Consider the following 17157-nt stretch of genomic DNA (forward strand, 5'->3'; position numbering starts at 1 on the left):
ATTAAATGAAATTCAAATGAACTTTCTGTCACTCTTGGGTCAGGTTATGTCATGGCTATGGTTCAGAAGGCTACTAAACAGAAGGTTGGTGTTTCGTTCCCTGGCTGCTCCAGTCTGCATGTCAAAGTATCCTCGGACAAGATACTGAACCTTCATCAGGGTGTGAATGTGTCCGAATGTTAGATAGAACTAATGTGTGTGCAGTAGAGACATGTTGTACTTTGAGTGCTCAAGGTGAGTACACAAGAACTCATCCAATCACAGTGACCGAAGGTGCTCAGTGCTCGATAGTTTAAGAAACATTTTTAATCAACTGATAAAGTCTCACAGCGTGCATGCTTTTTATAAAGGGCCTCGTGATCCAGAGAGAAAATGTTGAGTTGAAAGATGATGAAGAACCTATTCTGTTTTTTAAGAAAGAACTCATTAATTATTATTTTTAATCAATCTTCAAATACACAGAGGCAAACAGACAAATATTAAATGCAGAAACACACTGTGAATGTGTCCCCTGGGAAAGTTTCTGGATATTCTAAGTTTCTAAATGTCCCTTTGTAATGTTTTAGGGAATGTCTGGACTTAGAACTCATTTTTCAACACCACTGATGAGTGGTTAGCAACTTCAAAAGTCACCGGCTGGGCCATAACTTATTTGTGTCACCTGGAAACATTTCTGTTAGAAGACAAATTTGTTGCCTAACTGAGAAGTTAGAATTCAACTATGGAGATTTCTCCAATATGCAAGATGATTTTCAGTTTTCTGGGTTATGACTTCTACAACACCGGCAGAGACATTTGATTACAGACTCATGGTGGGAGTCCTCCTGAAGTCTATCTGCATAGATCTTTGACATACCCACATATTCTAAATGAATGGATTACACAGTGTGTTAAAATGTGATGCCGGGAGGCAGACTCTATCAAACAGCCACAGGAGCACATTTAACAACGCATTCTGTTTGTGGAAATTTTCCCAATTAAGCAACACACTAGTACAGTGAGCATATTTTCCGCTACAGCTGATGTTAACACTCAAAATGTGTGGTGTGCTTCAGTGAAGACACAACTTCAAGTAAGTCTACCGGTAATGGGTGGCATATCATACATACCTCATGTGTGGGAGAGAGGTGCGCAGTCACACCTTTGATGACACCTTTAAAGAGACTGTTTTCAGATACAGATGTTTGCATGTAGCAGTTCTAGGAAAACTAGTCCTTAGATTTAAATTCTTTGTACAAAACAAACTGACATGGCTAATCTTTAATCCACATTCTTACATCCACAGATGTGAGACACGAGTGATTATACGGGACGTGTAGAAAGAGTGACTTTATGTGTGCTTCCAGCCTTCCAAAGGTAAATTGATTGACTTGAGGTTGTCGGTTTAACAGTAATGCCATAGCTCATCAGATTCAGTGATGTCCTTTGTTAACAATGGTTTTTCTGAACAAGACAGTAGATCTGTTCAGTTGTGGTCTATATGTTAGAGTCCTTCATCTGTGTGTTCAATGGGTAGCAAAATAACACTAAGATAAGTTCCACACATGGAAACACAGCAAAGGCTGAATGAAGATGTCTTGATCTGAAGGGCAATGCATATGGCTCACATGGCTCACATGGCTTACATGCTTTTTTCAAAGGGCCTCGTGATCCAGAGAGAAAATGTTGAGTCGAAAGATGATGAAAAACCCATTCCGTGTTTTGAGAAAGAATACATTAATTATTATTTTCATTTCTTTTCCGGTTATGGCGCTAGTGATAGATGGATATCGAAAGGCAACCCTGTACTGCATTGTGTATTCCTTGACAGGGTACATAGGCGAGAGCAAGAATGAATATGAAAAAGTACAATTTCAACGAGTTATCCATCATAGAAATTCAGCTCTAAAGTGAAAAGAAAGATTGCAGGATTCCTCAGTTGAATTCAAAATCTGTTTCTTGTACGACAGCAGTCCTCCCTTTGTTTGTGGTTTGAAATCTTGAAGGATAAATAATTCTTTTTGAATATAAAAGCGAGCATAAGAAAGCAGCGCGATGCAGAGATGCGAGATGAAAACGCTCTTTAACGTCCCACACAGTCTTTGCTCTGTTTATCATCGTAATTGACTACATGCTACTCTTCTGTCAGCTTTTTTTATTTGTATGTGACTAACATGTCCATGTGTGAGTGTGCGTGAGCCCCTTTCGGCGTTAAAACCCCCCAAAAAGCAGCAGTCTGTAAAATATGCCGGCTTTTTGCCAGCACATTCGAAAACCAGGACACTAATGGAGAAAAGGGCTAGAAAAATCAAATCCAAACAATTGAACTCAGAAGTCTGAAAATAAGACAGCGCTGTGAACAAAACTGAGTAAAGCGAGAGAGCAAGTAACACTTTTCAAACCTTTGCTGCGGTTTGTGCTCCCAAAACAGTCTGAGGGCGTCTGTATGAATGTGTGTCAGTGTGTGTAGGCTTAAGTTGATCGGCAGCCTGCCAGTGTTTTGAACTACACATCAGTACCACTTTGTACCCTCCATTCTGACCCCCCCTTTCTACCCCCGTGCGACATACACACACACACAACAGCCTCCCCATTAACACACTCTGCCTCTAATGGAGTTCACTACTCACTACTTTCCGCTTGAACGTGCAGTAGAGGAGTGCATCTAATAGTAGTCGCACACAGTTGGACTACATGGGTGTGAGCTTCAGTTAATATATGCCACTAGAGCCTGTGTTGGCAGACAAGATTGTGTTATCTGCTGTGGTGTGTACGGGCCCAGCCCATCTGTACGGTGACATCCTTCATAAATGAACCAAGCCGAACTGTGACGGCTGTCTCTTAGCCTGTGCTTCAGTCCTGTTGCTGCACTGACACCTCTGATGCATGCGCGGTATCTTGCCTCAGTATCATGAATACTGAAAGGATGTGCCACATTTGTATATCACCCTTTAGGCTTCTTTCAACGTGATTCCGCACGCCTTCCTCTCTCTTCACTCGGTATTTTGCGCGCTGAAAGCAGGTGCTTATAAAAACATCTCTCTTTCCTTCTTTTTTTTTGATGTAAACATTTTCTTGCCCTCTTCACTTTACTAGCTTACATTAAAAATAGCGCAGTGATTTAATCTGCTTACGGTTAAACCATCCCCCTTCTTTTTTGCCTTTCTTTCTTTTGCTTTTTAAGGGACAGTGGCCATGTTTTCCCAGCAGCCACAGGACCTGGTGGTGGTGGCAGGCCAACCTGTGACATTACCGTGCAGTATCCCCGGCTATCACGGCGTCGTCCTGTGGATCAAAAACGGCTTGGCACTGGGTGTGGGCAGAGACCTCTCTGGTAAGCATCTACCTCCCTTGAGCATGTTACCCTGGATTTCTGTGTTGCCCTCTGTTTCATCTATTAATTATACCCTCTAATATAACTGTCATATTCAAATGGCTGCTTTTTGTCATCTCAAGTCCACACGTGTCAACAAGTTACCCTTTGCCAAATACATGAATCCACAGAGAGATAAAGCAGGGCCCCTAATAGTGTGTTTCATCAATCAAGAATTGCAAGTGCACTAATTGTATCACTCAACATGAACGAGCAAAAAGAACTCATTTATGTCACTCTGTTACATGCAAAGTTGAATCTTTCATAGTTTCAAACCAACTGCAGCACGAAATGAGTTGTTGCCCTGGTCTTTGTTGGTGCTTCAGGCTTCTAAATGGCTTTTTGAAGAGTACCTGGTGTCCTCTAATTACACTGCACCTCGTGCATAATTGTCTTAATTGTTTAATTTAGTGCAAAAGTGACTACTGCACTGTCACTTAGTAGCCTGTTGTCAAACCAATCAAAGCTTTGTGTGCTGGCGACCTTGATGAATTTCAAGGAAACGCATCGCTCCTTTCAATAAACCTGAACAACCTTTTGAAGCGCAAAAGCTGCTGGATAAGAAAACCCTGCAACACCATGTCGCTGTTGCATTATTTATTGAAAGGTTCATAAAATTCTCACGAAACATTCATTTGAATGTTTACGCAGGGCTCCGTACGCAGCGGGATGCATTACTCTTTAAGGGCACAGTCTTTATTTTAGAGCTGTCTAATTTACCTCGTGCACGTCTGCTCTGTGACCACTGAGAAATCGGAGTTAATTGCGATTCGCGGCACAGTGTCACAATATCCAACTGTGGCCATTTTCAAAACACAAATGTCTCTCGTGATCACCGGCGATTAAATATGTATTGCTCTACAGATTTGAGGTCCTCTACCCTCTGACCTTTAGCAAACGCTCTTTAAAGGCCTTTTCCTGTCACCAGCGCGGTTTGTAATTAAACCTCAGTGGCTGACAGAGCCCCAGTAAAGCCATCTTATTCTCTCTTCAGGTCCTTATCAGGCACAGGGGAGGCTGAGAGGTAGCTGTAAACAATAGTCCCACAGTCTTCTTTGGAGGAAAAGGAGGCAGACAGGGAAAGTACTTATGATTGCTGGAGATAGAATGGAAGAGAGAGGGAGTAAGAGGGAGCACAATTTTATTTAGGGTCAGAGTGGAGCAGAGATGTTTATCCTCTTCTATTTTATTGATTTAACAAGACAAGACGATCAAGATGAAATCTCATTTCAAGAATGGGCAAAGTCGGAGTAAGGTGGAGAAAAGAGGAAAGAGAGAACGTCGGGTCGTCACACCGAGGAGAACTGCAGCAGATCACTCTTTAACAACGCATCTGTAAATAATTTCCCAGCCACGGGCAGGATGTAGAAACTCTGACCTTCTCCATCAGCTCTCTTCTTCCTGTTGTTTGGGTGAATGATCAGGCCCGATGTGTAGAGTTTGAGAGTTTAAAAATGTGCACAGTTTCATATAAAGGAGGAATAGATTCCTGTCGGGGGAGGAAAGGTTGCTGAAATCAACCCAGCGATACGGACAGGAGCTGAGTGCCTCCTATTGAAGCAGATGACACTTTTTCAAAATAAAGTACTCCACAGCTGTCCCTTTTTTATTCTTTTTCTTTTTTTTTTGCTGCTCCTGCCTACCTAAACAAGTAACGCATGCAGAAGTAAACGAGTGATGGTACATCATTGCAAGATGTACACAAAGAAAGGAAATTGGCAGCTGTATACATAAAAAGTGCGACGAATCAAATGTTGCATGGAGCATTTCAATAATATAGGTCTGCTTGGGTATTCATAGAAAGAAGCTGCGTTGGCAGCGTGCTCCGCCTGGGACCTGTTTCCATTCACAGGAGCAGTGATTAAACTGAGAGAACTCTTTCACCATTCAGTGCGAGAAATCATAGCACAAAAGCCAATGATTCCTATCTGTCCCTGAATTTCCTCTTCATTCCCTTTTGTGCCATGCTTTTCCACTCTAATTAAAGAAAAGTGAAGTAGCCCCACAGCAGCTCCACACGCCAGTCAATGCCATGAATATGTAACTGCTGCACAATTTGACGGCGACAATGGGCAGAGTGGCTATAAGTGAATTCTCCCGGTGTGCACGCAGAGCGAGATGGACGGGGAAGTGTTTATATACGTTTTGCCATGCACTTGTGGATATACTCCAGGAGGACGCTTTCTTGAGAAGAGACTGATGGCAGACCTTTAGATGCGAGCAGGTGCTACTCCTGCCTCTCATGAGATCAAATTGAACACTCCGGTCATCTGTTCACAGATGCAGCAAAACCTTTCTCTATCCCCCAGTGCTTACACTGTGTGAAATGTGCTCTAGGTAAACGCCATAAATCACTAGGCCACGCCTCAAGTCTCTGTATAGTTACACGCACACACGCACGCGCATGGTCACCATTGATTCGGCCCGAAGACAAATCCATTCTCCTCTGATGGATTCATTACTCCTTAATGGGCCTATTTTACATTGTTTGCTTTGGGTAACGCGCGGTGTCTTTGAAATTCCCCGAGATCTAAGATCAATGACCCGCGTCACATGTGCCGAGGTGATCAGTCTTCATGTGTGTCAGTATAACTTCAGTCACATTGGCAAAATACATGATCAAGGTGCTTATGAGATGACAAAAACACATTTCAGCATGTTTATACTGTTTGGAAATTAGACACATTCTTGTCATTTACTATCCACGGCAAATGCAAATTGTATTCCTTTCGGATTCGGCTGATGCACGGAGATGAAACTGGAACGGAGCCATGTCCTCACATAGCGAAATTATTCTTAGTTTGCCAGAGGCACAGATGAGGTAATTGGCAAGATCATCTGTTTGCGTAACAGAAATTTGCATGCCTCGTACCTTGCCACAATTAAGACCAGCAAAGCGAAGTTGTGAAGTGCATCTTGTTTCCCGGGTGCAGTTAAGGCTCGGCTGTGTAGTCTGCAGTCAACTCAAGGTCACATAATTCAGATTTGCGCAATGATCATTACCCTTGTGATCCAAAATGGCACTATTGCTTTGAATCTCATCAGTGAACATAAAACTGAAGCAAAATGGGTCTCTGGGTGACCTTGTGAACATAATGGTGCATCCTTTCATTTAAGCTTCTGTTTTTTTAAAAAAAATTTTCCTGAGTGTGGAAAAGTAGAAAGCGCCTTTTCAGGCAGTGGTTATTAATACTATTCACGGGAGCTTTTACTTGTGATTGGGCCTGTGTTAACTGTATGTACAGCATTTTTTTTTACTGCCATTCCTCCATATGAAACTGAAAGAAAAAAGACATTTATCAACTGCATTCTAAGTATTCCCTCAGAACAGTAGCTGGTGGCATTTTGGTCATCTTGGTTAGCGTGCCACGTCTTTAAACTTCTCCTGTGTCCTCTGCCTGGTTGTACTGCTTATACTTAGGCATTTTTTTGTCCTTTGTTCTTCCCAGTGTATAGGCCCACAAGATTAAAAGCTACATGTTGGAAGATGAAATGCAGAGAGTAGTTTAATCGGCTGTAACTCACCCCACCAGCATATAATGAGGCCCACTTCATGCTCTATTAAAGGCTACTGGATTCAATGAAGCAACCATCAGTAATTGGACTTTGAGCATACGATGGGCTTTTGCACTAGACAAATTCAAGGACTTAAAAGCTGTTATAAGGCTGCCCAGTCTGTTATGTTCCCTGTGGTTAGTAAAACATATAATCAGAGAGCAAACCCTTTATAGTGATTCTGAGGGATCGCTGAAGTGAACTTAACTTATAAGGTGGTTGTTATCGGAAAATCCATATTTTGTTCCCAAAAATCTTTTGGTAAGAAACCAAAACTTATTTTTTTTGGAACAAAAATTCTGAGTATGTGAGCAGAAAGTGTGAAGTTTCCTGTTGCAATACACAATGTTTGGAGTGCCGTTGTTCCCCTGTAAAACTCTCCAATTCACTCCTCAAGGTTCATCAATTATATTTCTATAAGCGCTACTGGAGGAAAAAGCAGTTCTCAGCTGGAAGTTACTCGCATTTGTGGGAGTTTAATTTGTATAAACACACATTCCCCGTGTTTTCCAAGCACTGTATCCACAGTAATTAAAAATATGGAGCATGAAAAATAAAGAGAATCTATCTTAGGAAACGAGCAAATCCAAAAGCATGCGGAATACCCCACAGAGCCGCCCAGTTAAACTCATTCTTCTTCTTGCTCATCTAACCCCATCGAGGGACGCGTGCCGCTAAAAACTCGCAGTGCACATTTCGATAATAGTTGAGGGCGATTTCTTTGAAACCATCTCTCTTGACTTGTGCAAAATGTCCATGTCTCTTGGATGTTGTTCTCCATTCTTCCCTTATTAAGCTGTAAATCATTTCAGAAAGCTTTGCTGGAACAAGTCAAACTAATTCCTGTTTATAGCTGAAGTAAAAAAAAAGAAAAATCATTATCCTGAATGCTACAGCTACTCCTTAAAATTGGCAGGAGTGCTGTAAAAACATGGACATGTATGAAAATGCATTGTGAGTAAAGTAACAAATTAACATTCAAGCTATGTTCACCTATAAAGTCATTGTAAAATCAGTTTCTCTGTTATCTAAATTACATGCTTTTGCAGCTCAGTTAAAGTTAATATGTAAATGGCTGAACTGTGAAAGGTAACGAAGCAGCATTTTCTTTTTTCTTCCTTTTTTTTACAAAATGATTTTGTTATTAAAAGCTTTAAAAAATAATCATTTTATCATCTTGCTTTTGGCGAGTGCACAGTATTTTCATTTTCAAATGGACAAATGTGTTTGCACTGCAGGCTACCCTCGTTACACAGTGATTGGCGACCATGGTTCAGGGGAGCATCATTTGCGAATCCAGCGTGTTGAACTGACGGATGATGCAGTGTTTGAGTGCCAGGCAGTTCAGGCTGCCATGAGGTCCCGTCCTGCCCGCCTCACTGTTCTGGGTAAGTCAACACTGAGCACACGGCAACTCCAAACAAACCCACTGTACCAGTGCCAGCAGGCTCCAATCACCGGATTGCAAATGGCTTGTGGAAAAAAAGCAAAAAAAAGCACTGGCTTCTCTCTTTTTAATCTGTCAACTATCAGTTCTTAACTTAGGGAAATGTGTAGAACAAAGTAAACACCTTTGTTCCAATTATTTGATACAATAGTGTAATAACAATATACATGTATTAAATCCCAGTATTCTTGAGCACTGGATAGAAGCACCACCAGAGCTCAAAGCAACACTAACAAATTCAATGCTTAAAAAGGTTTTAGGGTTGTTTTTTTTCTTCCCACTTTCCAGCAACAACTCAAAACTGATATTTCATGTGATGTTTTCCAAAACATGATAAAAAATGATGTTGCAAATCTTGAACAGAAAAGATCCTTTATTTAAGCTTTTGAAAGGGAATCAGGAATCCGTGATAACTTTTTCCCATTTGGCAGACGGTGTCAATATGACGAAACTTTTACAGAACCTTATTTCCACTTTAATTTCCTTCCTCAGCATGCAGCCTTCATTTCCATTATTACCATAAGCTTGAGAGGTGACAGGCTCTTAATTAAACTTTATTGGGTTATCATTCAGTGTTTTCATTTCTGCCTTATTGGGTAGCTCTAGTCCAAACTCTGGCTCACGTCTCTTACCTGGGTCTTTCAAGCGTTCTTCCCTTAACCTTCCTCAGTAGGTGAGTGCTGAATAGATAACTCAAGTCGGTGGCAGAGCAAGAGAGCGAAGGAAGGAATGAGTGAAAAGAGTGGGGAATTTGTGGGATGTCTGACGCCCGCTCCTCACCACTAGCAACTCATCCGCCATATTGATCCAGCCTAATGAAAAGTGAAACTAACGATTTTGTAGGGGAGAAAACAGAAAGAGAAAATGAGAGAGGGGGAGACAAATTGCAGCATAATGTTTCTCTGGCAGCACAAGCCCCCTCCCTGCAAATGGATATAAGTGAATAATTATGGATACTTCTTCAGAGTTTAAAATGTCTGGTGTGACTGCACTTTTCCCATCATCTACTGCTTTCCTTTTTAGGGTGCATGCTTACATCTTTGAAAGTTCAGATGCTCTAACATCGAGACTTTCTTAGAAACTTTGCAATCAGACCTCACACTCAGGGGACATTAGGGGAAAAAGAAAAAAAGCCCGACAGGCAATTCAAGATGTTATTGCTGGACGCAAAACCCATTTTAATGCATGATTCTCCTACATTAAACTTCCACTTTGGCTTTTCAAGCAACTTTATTGAATCATAACACTGGCCTCCCACTGAAAGGTTCTACTGTCACGGACGAGAATGCGGTGGACTCAAGAGCAGACTCAATTTGCTTAGAACTGTGTATAATTTATTGAAAAGAACAAAACGTGAACGGAACTGGGTTTAACAAAAACCATACGCAGAAAACTAAAGGAAATCCGTGGGCGGAGAAACCGGCGTAGAGCACGGGGAGACTTCTAACGGGAACTTCTGTAAACACAGGGGAGAAATGTTACTGAATGGGAAACAAACGAGTAAGGGACAAAGGTACGGAGTGCCAGTGAATAGTCTTGGGCTTACTTGGCGACCCTAGTCATTTAAATGGTAAATGGTAAATGGCCTGTATTTATATAGCGCTTTTCTAGTCCCTAAGGACCCCAAAGCGCTTTACATATCCAGTCATCCACCCATTCACACACACATTCACACACATGCATTTAACGGGGATGGAGAATACAGACTGAAGGGCAGGCTGAGGAGAAGTGGAGTATATAATCCTCGGGTTCCGAGCAGATGGGAGGACAGGATGGAGACCAAAAACGGCACTACTAGTGAGTGCGATGGGTGGAGAATCTGAAGAATACAGGAAACAAAAACATATTAACCCAAGGTCCAGATATACAGAGTCAGAGCTCAGAGGAGGCCGAGTTTACCACAGATGGTAGCAGGACGAACTGGCGAGGAGTGGCAGGCCGTGCTGGCTTAAAACCCCTCTAGGTGGAGCCCCGGAGATTGACAACAGGTGATGAGCTGGCCAACTCCACTCCCAGGGACAAATGACAGGAACCTGGACCACGCCCAACCAGACACTCCCACAGCATATGACATCTACAGTCTAGAGCAGGAATCTCAAACTCGTGGCCCGGGGGCCACTTGCGGCCCACATCACAACTAGTGCGGGCCGTATATTGACGTGAAGAAATATAATGCAATTTGGCCCTTGAAGTTACTTTTTTGTTAGGGTAGACGTGTTTGTTGTCGAGTGCAGTGTTAAAATAAGTTCTTTAAAAAGCAACAAATGATTTAATATGAGCAGAGAGTGCAAACATGTTGAGGGATTGGTTGTGTTAGTTAGCTAATGTGTACACTTATGTCTGCATTTTTATTTTGTTAAATACGAACAAAATGATAGCAGAGGTGCTGCCACGTGTCCGGCCAGAAAGAGAGTAACAACTTGTTTATTTGGTAGTTCAATGAAAGGCTTCAGTTAAGAGTGAGAAAAAAAATTGCGTTCACGTTTGTAGTTTTGTGTTGTTAAACAATAATTGAAATGTAAAAACACAAACAAAACACTACATTTTCAGATATATTTGTGGTTGTTTTCTTGTTTGTTTGTTTGTTTGTTTGTTTGTTTGTTTGTTTTTTTGGTACTACTTGAACACTAAAGAGGGCCTCCAATGAGATGACAGTGCCAGCAGTGGCCCACAGCTCATTTAAGTTTGAGACCCCTGGTCTAGAGTATGGAGAAAAAGGTCTATATTAACTCAGTCACAGTTTTAATCACTCACTCATTAATATATAATAACAATTAGTAATGTTCTGGTGCATGCTCAATCATCTAGGTAAGAAAATCCCCAAAAGGTTGATTCAACTTTTTGGAACAATTAGTAATCCACGGCTCTTTTCAACACATTACTGGAACACAGTATTCGGTTGAGGCATAAATTAGTCCAAAAACTAATAAATCCCTATTAGTAAAAATGGCACCACTGAAGACCATGCTGGGTAATGCTAGCTAGCTGGCTTGTTAACATCTGGCATGGGCTCTGCTGCACTCAACAACTGGAAAGAAGTAAAAATGCTCCAAAATAACTTGTGACCAATAGAGGAGCTCCATCTGCTGTTTGGCAATTTTTCAGTTGTTTAAATAAAACAAAACAAAAAGAAAAAAAAAACAGATTTTGCTGTGTTTTATGGTTGTGCTGTTTTGGGCAGTATTTTCACTGTGTGCATGGTTCAGGCAGACGTTCAGCGACGGAGAACCAAGTGAGCCAGGGATAGCATGCTACTCAAGGCTAAAAGTTTTTTTCCCCTCATCATTTTTTCCACAAGCAGGCTTTTAAGGACCGACTCTCTAGCTCTGTGGATTTGTGTTTACAGAGACAAAGTAAAGATGTTTTGGGTGTTTTGGTTTTTCTTGGATTTTTTTGTTTTTTTTTGGGAAGTTGTGTTTTATATTTTATTTCTTTTTTTAGTGGCACCATATGTTAAAATGATCACTGACTTATTCAAAAATAATAATGATAATATCTTAATTACTAATAATTATTAATTATATAAATACAATGCTATAAGTTGAATGTATAAAAAAAAAATCTCTGACAAATTTCAGCCAAATCACTTTATGTTCACACAAGGCTGGGACCCATGTCTAAACTTCCCTTTCTTCCCTGTGTTTGAAAAAGGTTGTTGCTCTACAATCAAATTGTAACCAAATGAAATCTAGAGGTAGTTATACATGCTAATATTACAATTAAACTATAATACATTTTTATACATGTCTGAATCAACATTGTCAAGCTTGTCCATGTGCAGCAGTCAGACACAAAACTAAAATAAATAAATAAATAGTTTTATTGGTTACCTATTAATATTAACTGATCTTAAGATTTTAATAATGTTTTTCAAGGCCAGCTCTGGGCTCACACCAAAGTATGTCTCAGATCTTCTGACGCTGTGTGCGCCCTGTCGTAACCTGAGGTTCTCAGCCAAGGCTGCGCTGGCCATCCCACAATCTCGGCTGAGGACCAAGGGTGACTGAGCCTTTTCTATCAGGGCATCCACTCTTTGGAACAACCTCAGTGAGGAGATCAGATTGGCGAGCTCTTTATCGCCTTTTAAATCCCTCTAAAGACATATTTTTATATGCTGGCTTTCTCTTTGCTTCCACTTTGAGTTATTTGTTTGGTGTCTTTTATAGTGTTTTATCATTTCTTCCTTCTCTTCCTTTATAATCTTTATTAATTTGTATTTGTTTTTAATTTACCATTTTTTTCTCTTTTTTCTTTTAAAAAAAATGCATTACTTTTAATATTCTTGTGCTGCCAGCTTTTCTTTATGATTATGTCTTATTTCTTTAATATGATTCTAAACACCACTTTGTTTAGCCTTAGTGGCCTTGGAAATTTTCTAGGTAAAAGCTGCCTTCAGTGAAAGGATGCTCATATGGGAGCACACAATTGCCATAAGCAGTGGATGCAAATATTTTTCTACTTTCAGTTTTATTTCACCCCCCACTGTACTCCATGTGGTCAAATCTTGGCATATTCCAAGTAAATTAAAGCAATAAAGCACTATTTACTAACCCTGAAATTTCAACCGTAAGCATCACACGGCAACAAGGAAGTGCAGCATTTGGGTGAACTGTATTATCTTAGCTAATAAGCTACGAGAAAGGGAACACCTTTATTCGTATTTGATTTATTGAGAGCGAGAGAGTTTATCATACCTCCCCATGAGCCTGAATGGTAGGTGTTTGTTTAATCCCCTGCCAAGCTCAATGACTCCACAATGCGCTGCCAGGGAGAACTCCAGGCTGATCTACACACAAGGTAATGGAGGAAATATATGCAAGGCCTGTGTCACTGCAAACTCCTAGCTGTCAATTACTTGCCAGCGGTGACAGAGTGTGTCTATCAACTTGGAAAGCAGCTACGGCCACACACATGCCTATATGCGCGCACACAGACACAAATACGGCACATAGGCATATATGCATTATGCTTAAATGCATCCTCACACCCACCAGTGCACACACACACACACACGCACACACAAAGTCTTCCATTTCCAAATTGACAGCAGAATAAATCTAAAGCTCTCCTCTCCATCTTTTATAATTCAGTTTCAGCCCATATACATCCATGTGCCATGTCAGAGTAACTTCTCAACACTTAACTTTGATATCTTTGGAAACACAGAACACGAATATTCATGCTGCTAAAGAATAAAGTTGCATGTTTCAAGTTTTCTGTCTTTTTTTCTCTTTTCTTTTCACTGAGTTTGGCCTTGTAAAAAATACACGTGTAAACAACCCACCCATTCACTAGAAAACGGAGCGAAAGCCTTTACTTCACTCTTATTCATTTCAGCCAATAATTAAATGGGGAAGAGTAAGGAAGAGTTAGGAAGTTAAAAAAGACTGACTACATCAACATTTATAAACGGTAATGAAGTCCTTTCATCGAAAAGCTTTGGCAACTAAATGGATAAGAGTTTGCATGGCTTGCAGGCTTACTCTCAGATGCCAAAGGAGAATCAAGGTCTTGTGAATTAGTCATGAAGGAAGAGAATGGAGGGTTTCAGGTCCAAAAAAGACCCCTGAGGCTAATTATATCCCTTGCAGCTAGTTGGCACCTCTCCAGACCTTTGCTCTAATCTTTCTACCTTTGGTTGGGGACCGGTGGAATGAAAGGAAGTGGGATCACTGTTGTTTGATTAAGGTCTTTGGCTGAAAAACTTATCTAAGGTGTTTGGTTGATTTTAAATTAACTGGATTGTGGTAATTCTTTACACAAAAGAAATATGCTTTTAATGAATTGTAGTGCCATTTATTGACAGACATTTTAGTCTTTATTTTAAGTGGGGTTTTTTTGTCACCATCTGCATTTACTCACTCCTTTTTTCCCCAGTCACTTAATGAATCCTTCCTACTTAATGGACAGCCTTGAATTCCTTTAATTAGTTAATTCTCTTAATTTTGAATCCTGTCTTAAAAGGACACAGTTAATTTGTAAACTCAAACAGAGAGCTTTTGGTACACTGTTCACTGTTGGCTGTTAATTAAAATTTACTAAAGATAAACTCAAAAGATTAAAAAAAAAAAAATGCCTGGCCATTAGGCCCAATATTTTTCATTTATCATCACCGGCTATTCTCTAGTATTTTTTTGATCATCCATTAACCTTGATGAGATTATTTTTTGGCTTGAAGCATGGATATAAAAACAGGAGATTTTTTTAAGATGTCGACGTTATCTGGAGGAAATAAAAAAGAGTTACAAAGCTTTTTGTGTAGTAGACAATAATCCCCCCCATTCAGAAATGTTGCATCACTTGTTGTGTAACACCGGTGTCTCTGGATATCACAGTTCTTAACTTTTGTTTATTATGTATCATATGTACCGAATAATGTCAAAAAATTGGTACTCAGATGCTAAACGGATACTGAAAAGAACTATGGGATCACATACTCATTTGTAACAGTATTGATACCAGTGCTGCTGCCGTCGCCTCCTCCAGCTGACACACAGCTTCACACAGCAGTGGTGCAGACAGGCAGGCACAGAGCCCCTCCTCTCACTATCAGCTGAGCACTCAAACAGTAGCGCAACAGACTCAGCGAAGCAGCTTCAAGACTGGCACCCCGACCTTTATGAAGAAAGACTGGGGTGCTGTGTTTCTTTTAATGTAACAGATTGAAGCAGAGAATAGTCTACCAGCAGCTAGACAGAAAATGCAACAGCCTACCTTAACAGCTCTATTTGATCGGCAACAAAAACATGGTGGCAAGCCACCAAAAGCACAGGAAATTAACATGGCTATAGAGCCGTGCAAGGATTGGTATTCTTCACATCTGTTTTGCCTTTTCTGTTTTTTGCATGTGTTGATAATAGTACTGAATATCTTTCCAAGTGCTGGTATCAAGTTTGAAATGTGAGTATTGTGGCAACCCTTTATTGTACGGTTTATCTAGTTACGCTTAAATAGTTGTCTGATTGTGCAATAAGATACATTTTTGACCTTTTTTCTCCTAATATAAGCTCTGTTATTAATCTTGCATATTTGCGCATCAGCATTTCAACATTTACATTTACAATTAAACCATATGTGGTTGATTGACTTCTGGAAGAACCAATGTGCAGTTGGTGCAGCGGTTGAAATTCAAAGCCCCCGCAGAAGATCTTTGGAAATGAAAAGCATTCATAAATACAATATTACGCTGGTCGTCTGACAAACATAATTGATAGCACGCCATTTGAATGAACCATTGTGTGCAAGATATTTGTTTTCCCTTTCCTGCATTGTTAATGTTTTGGGCGCATGCTTCAGCAACAATATTCATGTACACAAAAGCCCAAGGGTATCTTTTGTTATTGTTGTTTTCAACTGCCAAAGCTGAATCAGCCATTTCTGTGGATAAGTCTGAATTCATTATTTCTCAAGGATCACACTGCCATCTTTTTAGTAATGGAAATGAACTTTGAGGGCAGGGCTAAAAAAAAAGAAAAGAAAAGACAAGAAAGCTACTATAGAATTAGAAGTTTTCGTCCTAAAAAAACACAAATTATCACAAATAGTTTATTAATGTGCATTTTAGCTTCAAGTGCTGCCTTTGAAGTATGTTTCAGTAAGTCCAAGGGCAAGTGAAAGCTTATATAGAAGACCTGTATTTTCTGTATTAGTTGCACGTGATCTTTCTTTTATTAAGATTTTGATTCTTCGTTTTTTCATTAAAGGTTAAAGTTACAGTCACCGAAGTCAGCCATATCAGTATCCTTTTTACCGGATACTGCTGTTTGAGCCACATTTTGAGGAACCCTTATTAAATTCTTTGCAGATTTCCTTGTAAGTAACCAATTTGTCTTTTACAAAAGGTAATTTAAGCCTAGCCAAGCATCTCAGTAGTATAATGAGAGATAAGGTGTCCTAAACGGCAGTCATTCTGGGAGAAAACTTGACTGTAACATTCACATTACACTGCCTTTTCTGCAACATGAGATGGGACAATAACTACATCTATGGTATCAGAGGCAGTGAGCAGGTGTGCGATTATGGCAGACAGGCTGCATGTAGGATGTTTGGTTTTTTTGTTGTTTTTTTTTTTTCCTTCTCAGCATTTGAACAGAAGGAGAAGAAATGACATGAATTCGTGTGCCGCGAAACAACAGCACCGACTGTGTACAGGTGCTGAGCTAATTTGAATGCACCGCACTACTCAGTGAGTCAGTTTTCTTCAGTTGACTGTAATTCTTGTCAGCAAACTAATGATTGGCTTAAGAAAATATAACAACAAGGGCTGATAACTGCCAGAAATTTTGAATGAAAAGTTTTTACTTTTAACTGTGAGTTGGAACTTGGATTTTGACCTTGCCTAAACCCCCCCCCCCCCCCCCCCCCCCACACACACACACACACACACACACACACACACACACACACACACACACCACACTCCTTAAATTCAAACATACATGCATAATACACACGTAATTATAGAGCACAACTCAGCTGGGTGGTGAGAAGCAATGTCAGCACCCTCCCAATCTGTGGAGAGCAGCTTAGGGCTGCACATGGCTGCGCTGTGACGGAGCAAGCAGTGCACATCTCTGACAGCTCTGGCATCTACCCACTCCTCATCTCATCTTCATCCTTCCTTCCCTCCATTTTATTTGGCAGTGTTCGCAGAGATCATGATGCCGACTCGTGCTGTGTTTCTACACTGTACATATTAAAATTTAGCAAAAATTTTGCACCTTTTGATCATCTCCCCTTACTGTCCCATTGGCGTCCAGCTGCTTTTTTCCTCTACCTCTCTCTTTACTCTCTTTAATCTTCT

The 17157-nt window shown here is 40.4% G+C and overlaps 1 protein-coding gene across 8 annotated transcripts in view; it reads left to right on the plus strand.

Moving 5' to 3' along the window:
• kirrel3b (kirre like nephrin family adhesion molecule 3b) overlaps positions 1-17157 on the plus strand; it is a 181334-nt gene that overhangs the window by 108531 nt on the left and 55646 nt on the right. For all 8 annotated transcript variants that reach the window (XM_026192359.1, XM_026192360.1, XM_026192364.1 and 5 more), the window contains exons 3-4: positions 3164-3313; positions 8146-8295. In XM_026192359.1, the coding sequence (XP_026048144.1) occupies positions 3164-3313; positions 8146-8295 (300 nt within the window). The remainder of the gene's footprint in view (positions 1-3163; positions 3314-8145; positions 8296-17157) is intronic.

Source organism: Astatotilapia calliptera, chromosome 14 (assembly GCF_900246225.1).
Source record: "Astatotilapia calliptera chromosome 14, fAstCal1.2, whole genome shotgun sequence".
NCBI lineage: Eukaryota > Metazoa > Chordata > Actinopteri > Cichliformes > Cichlidae > Astatotilapia > Astatotilapia calliptera.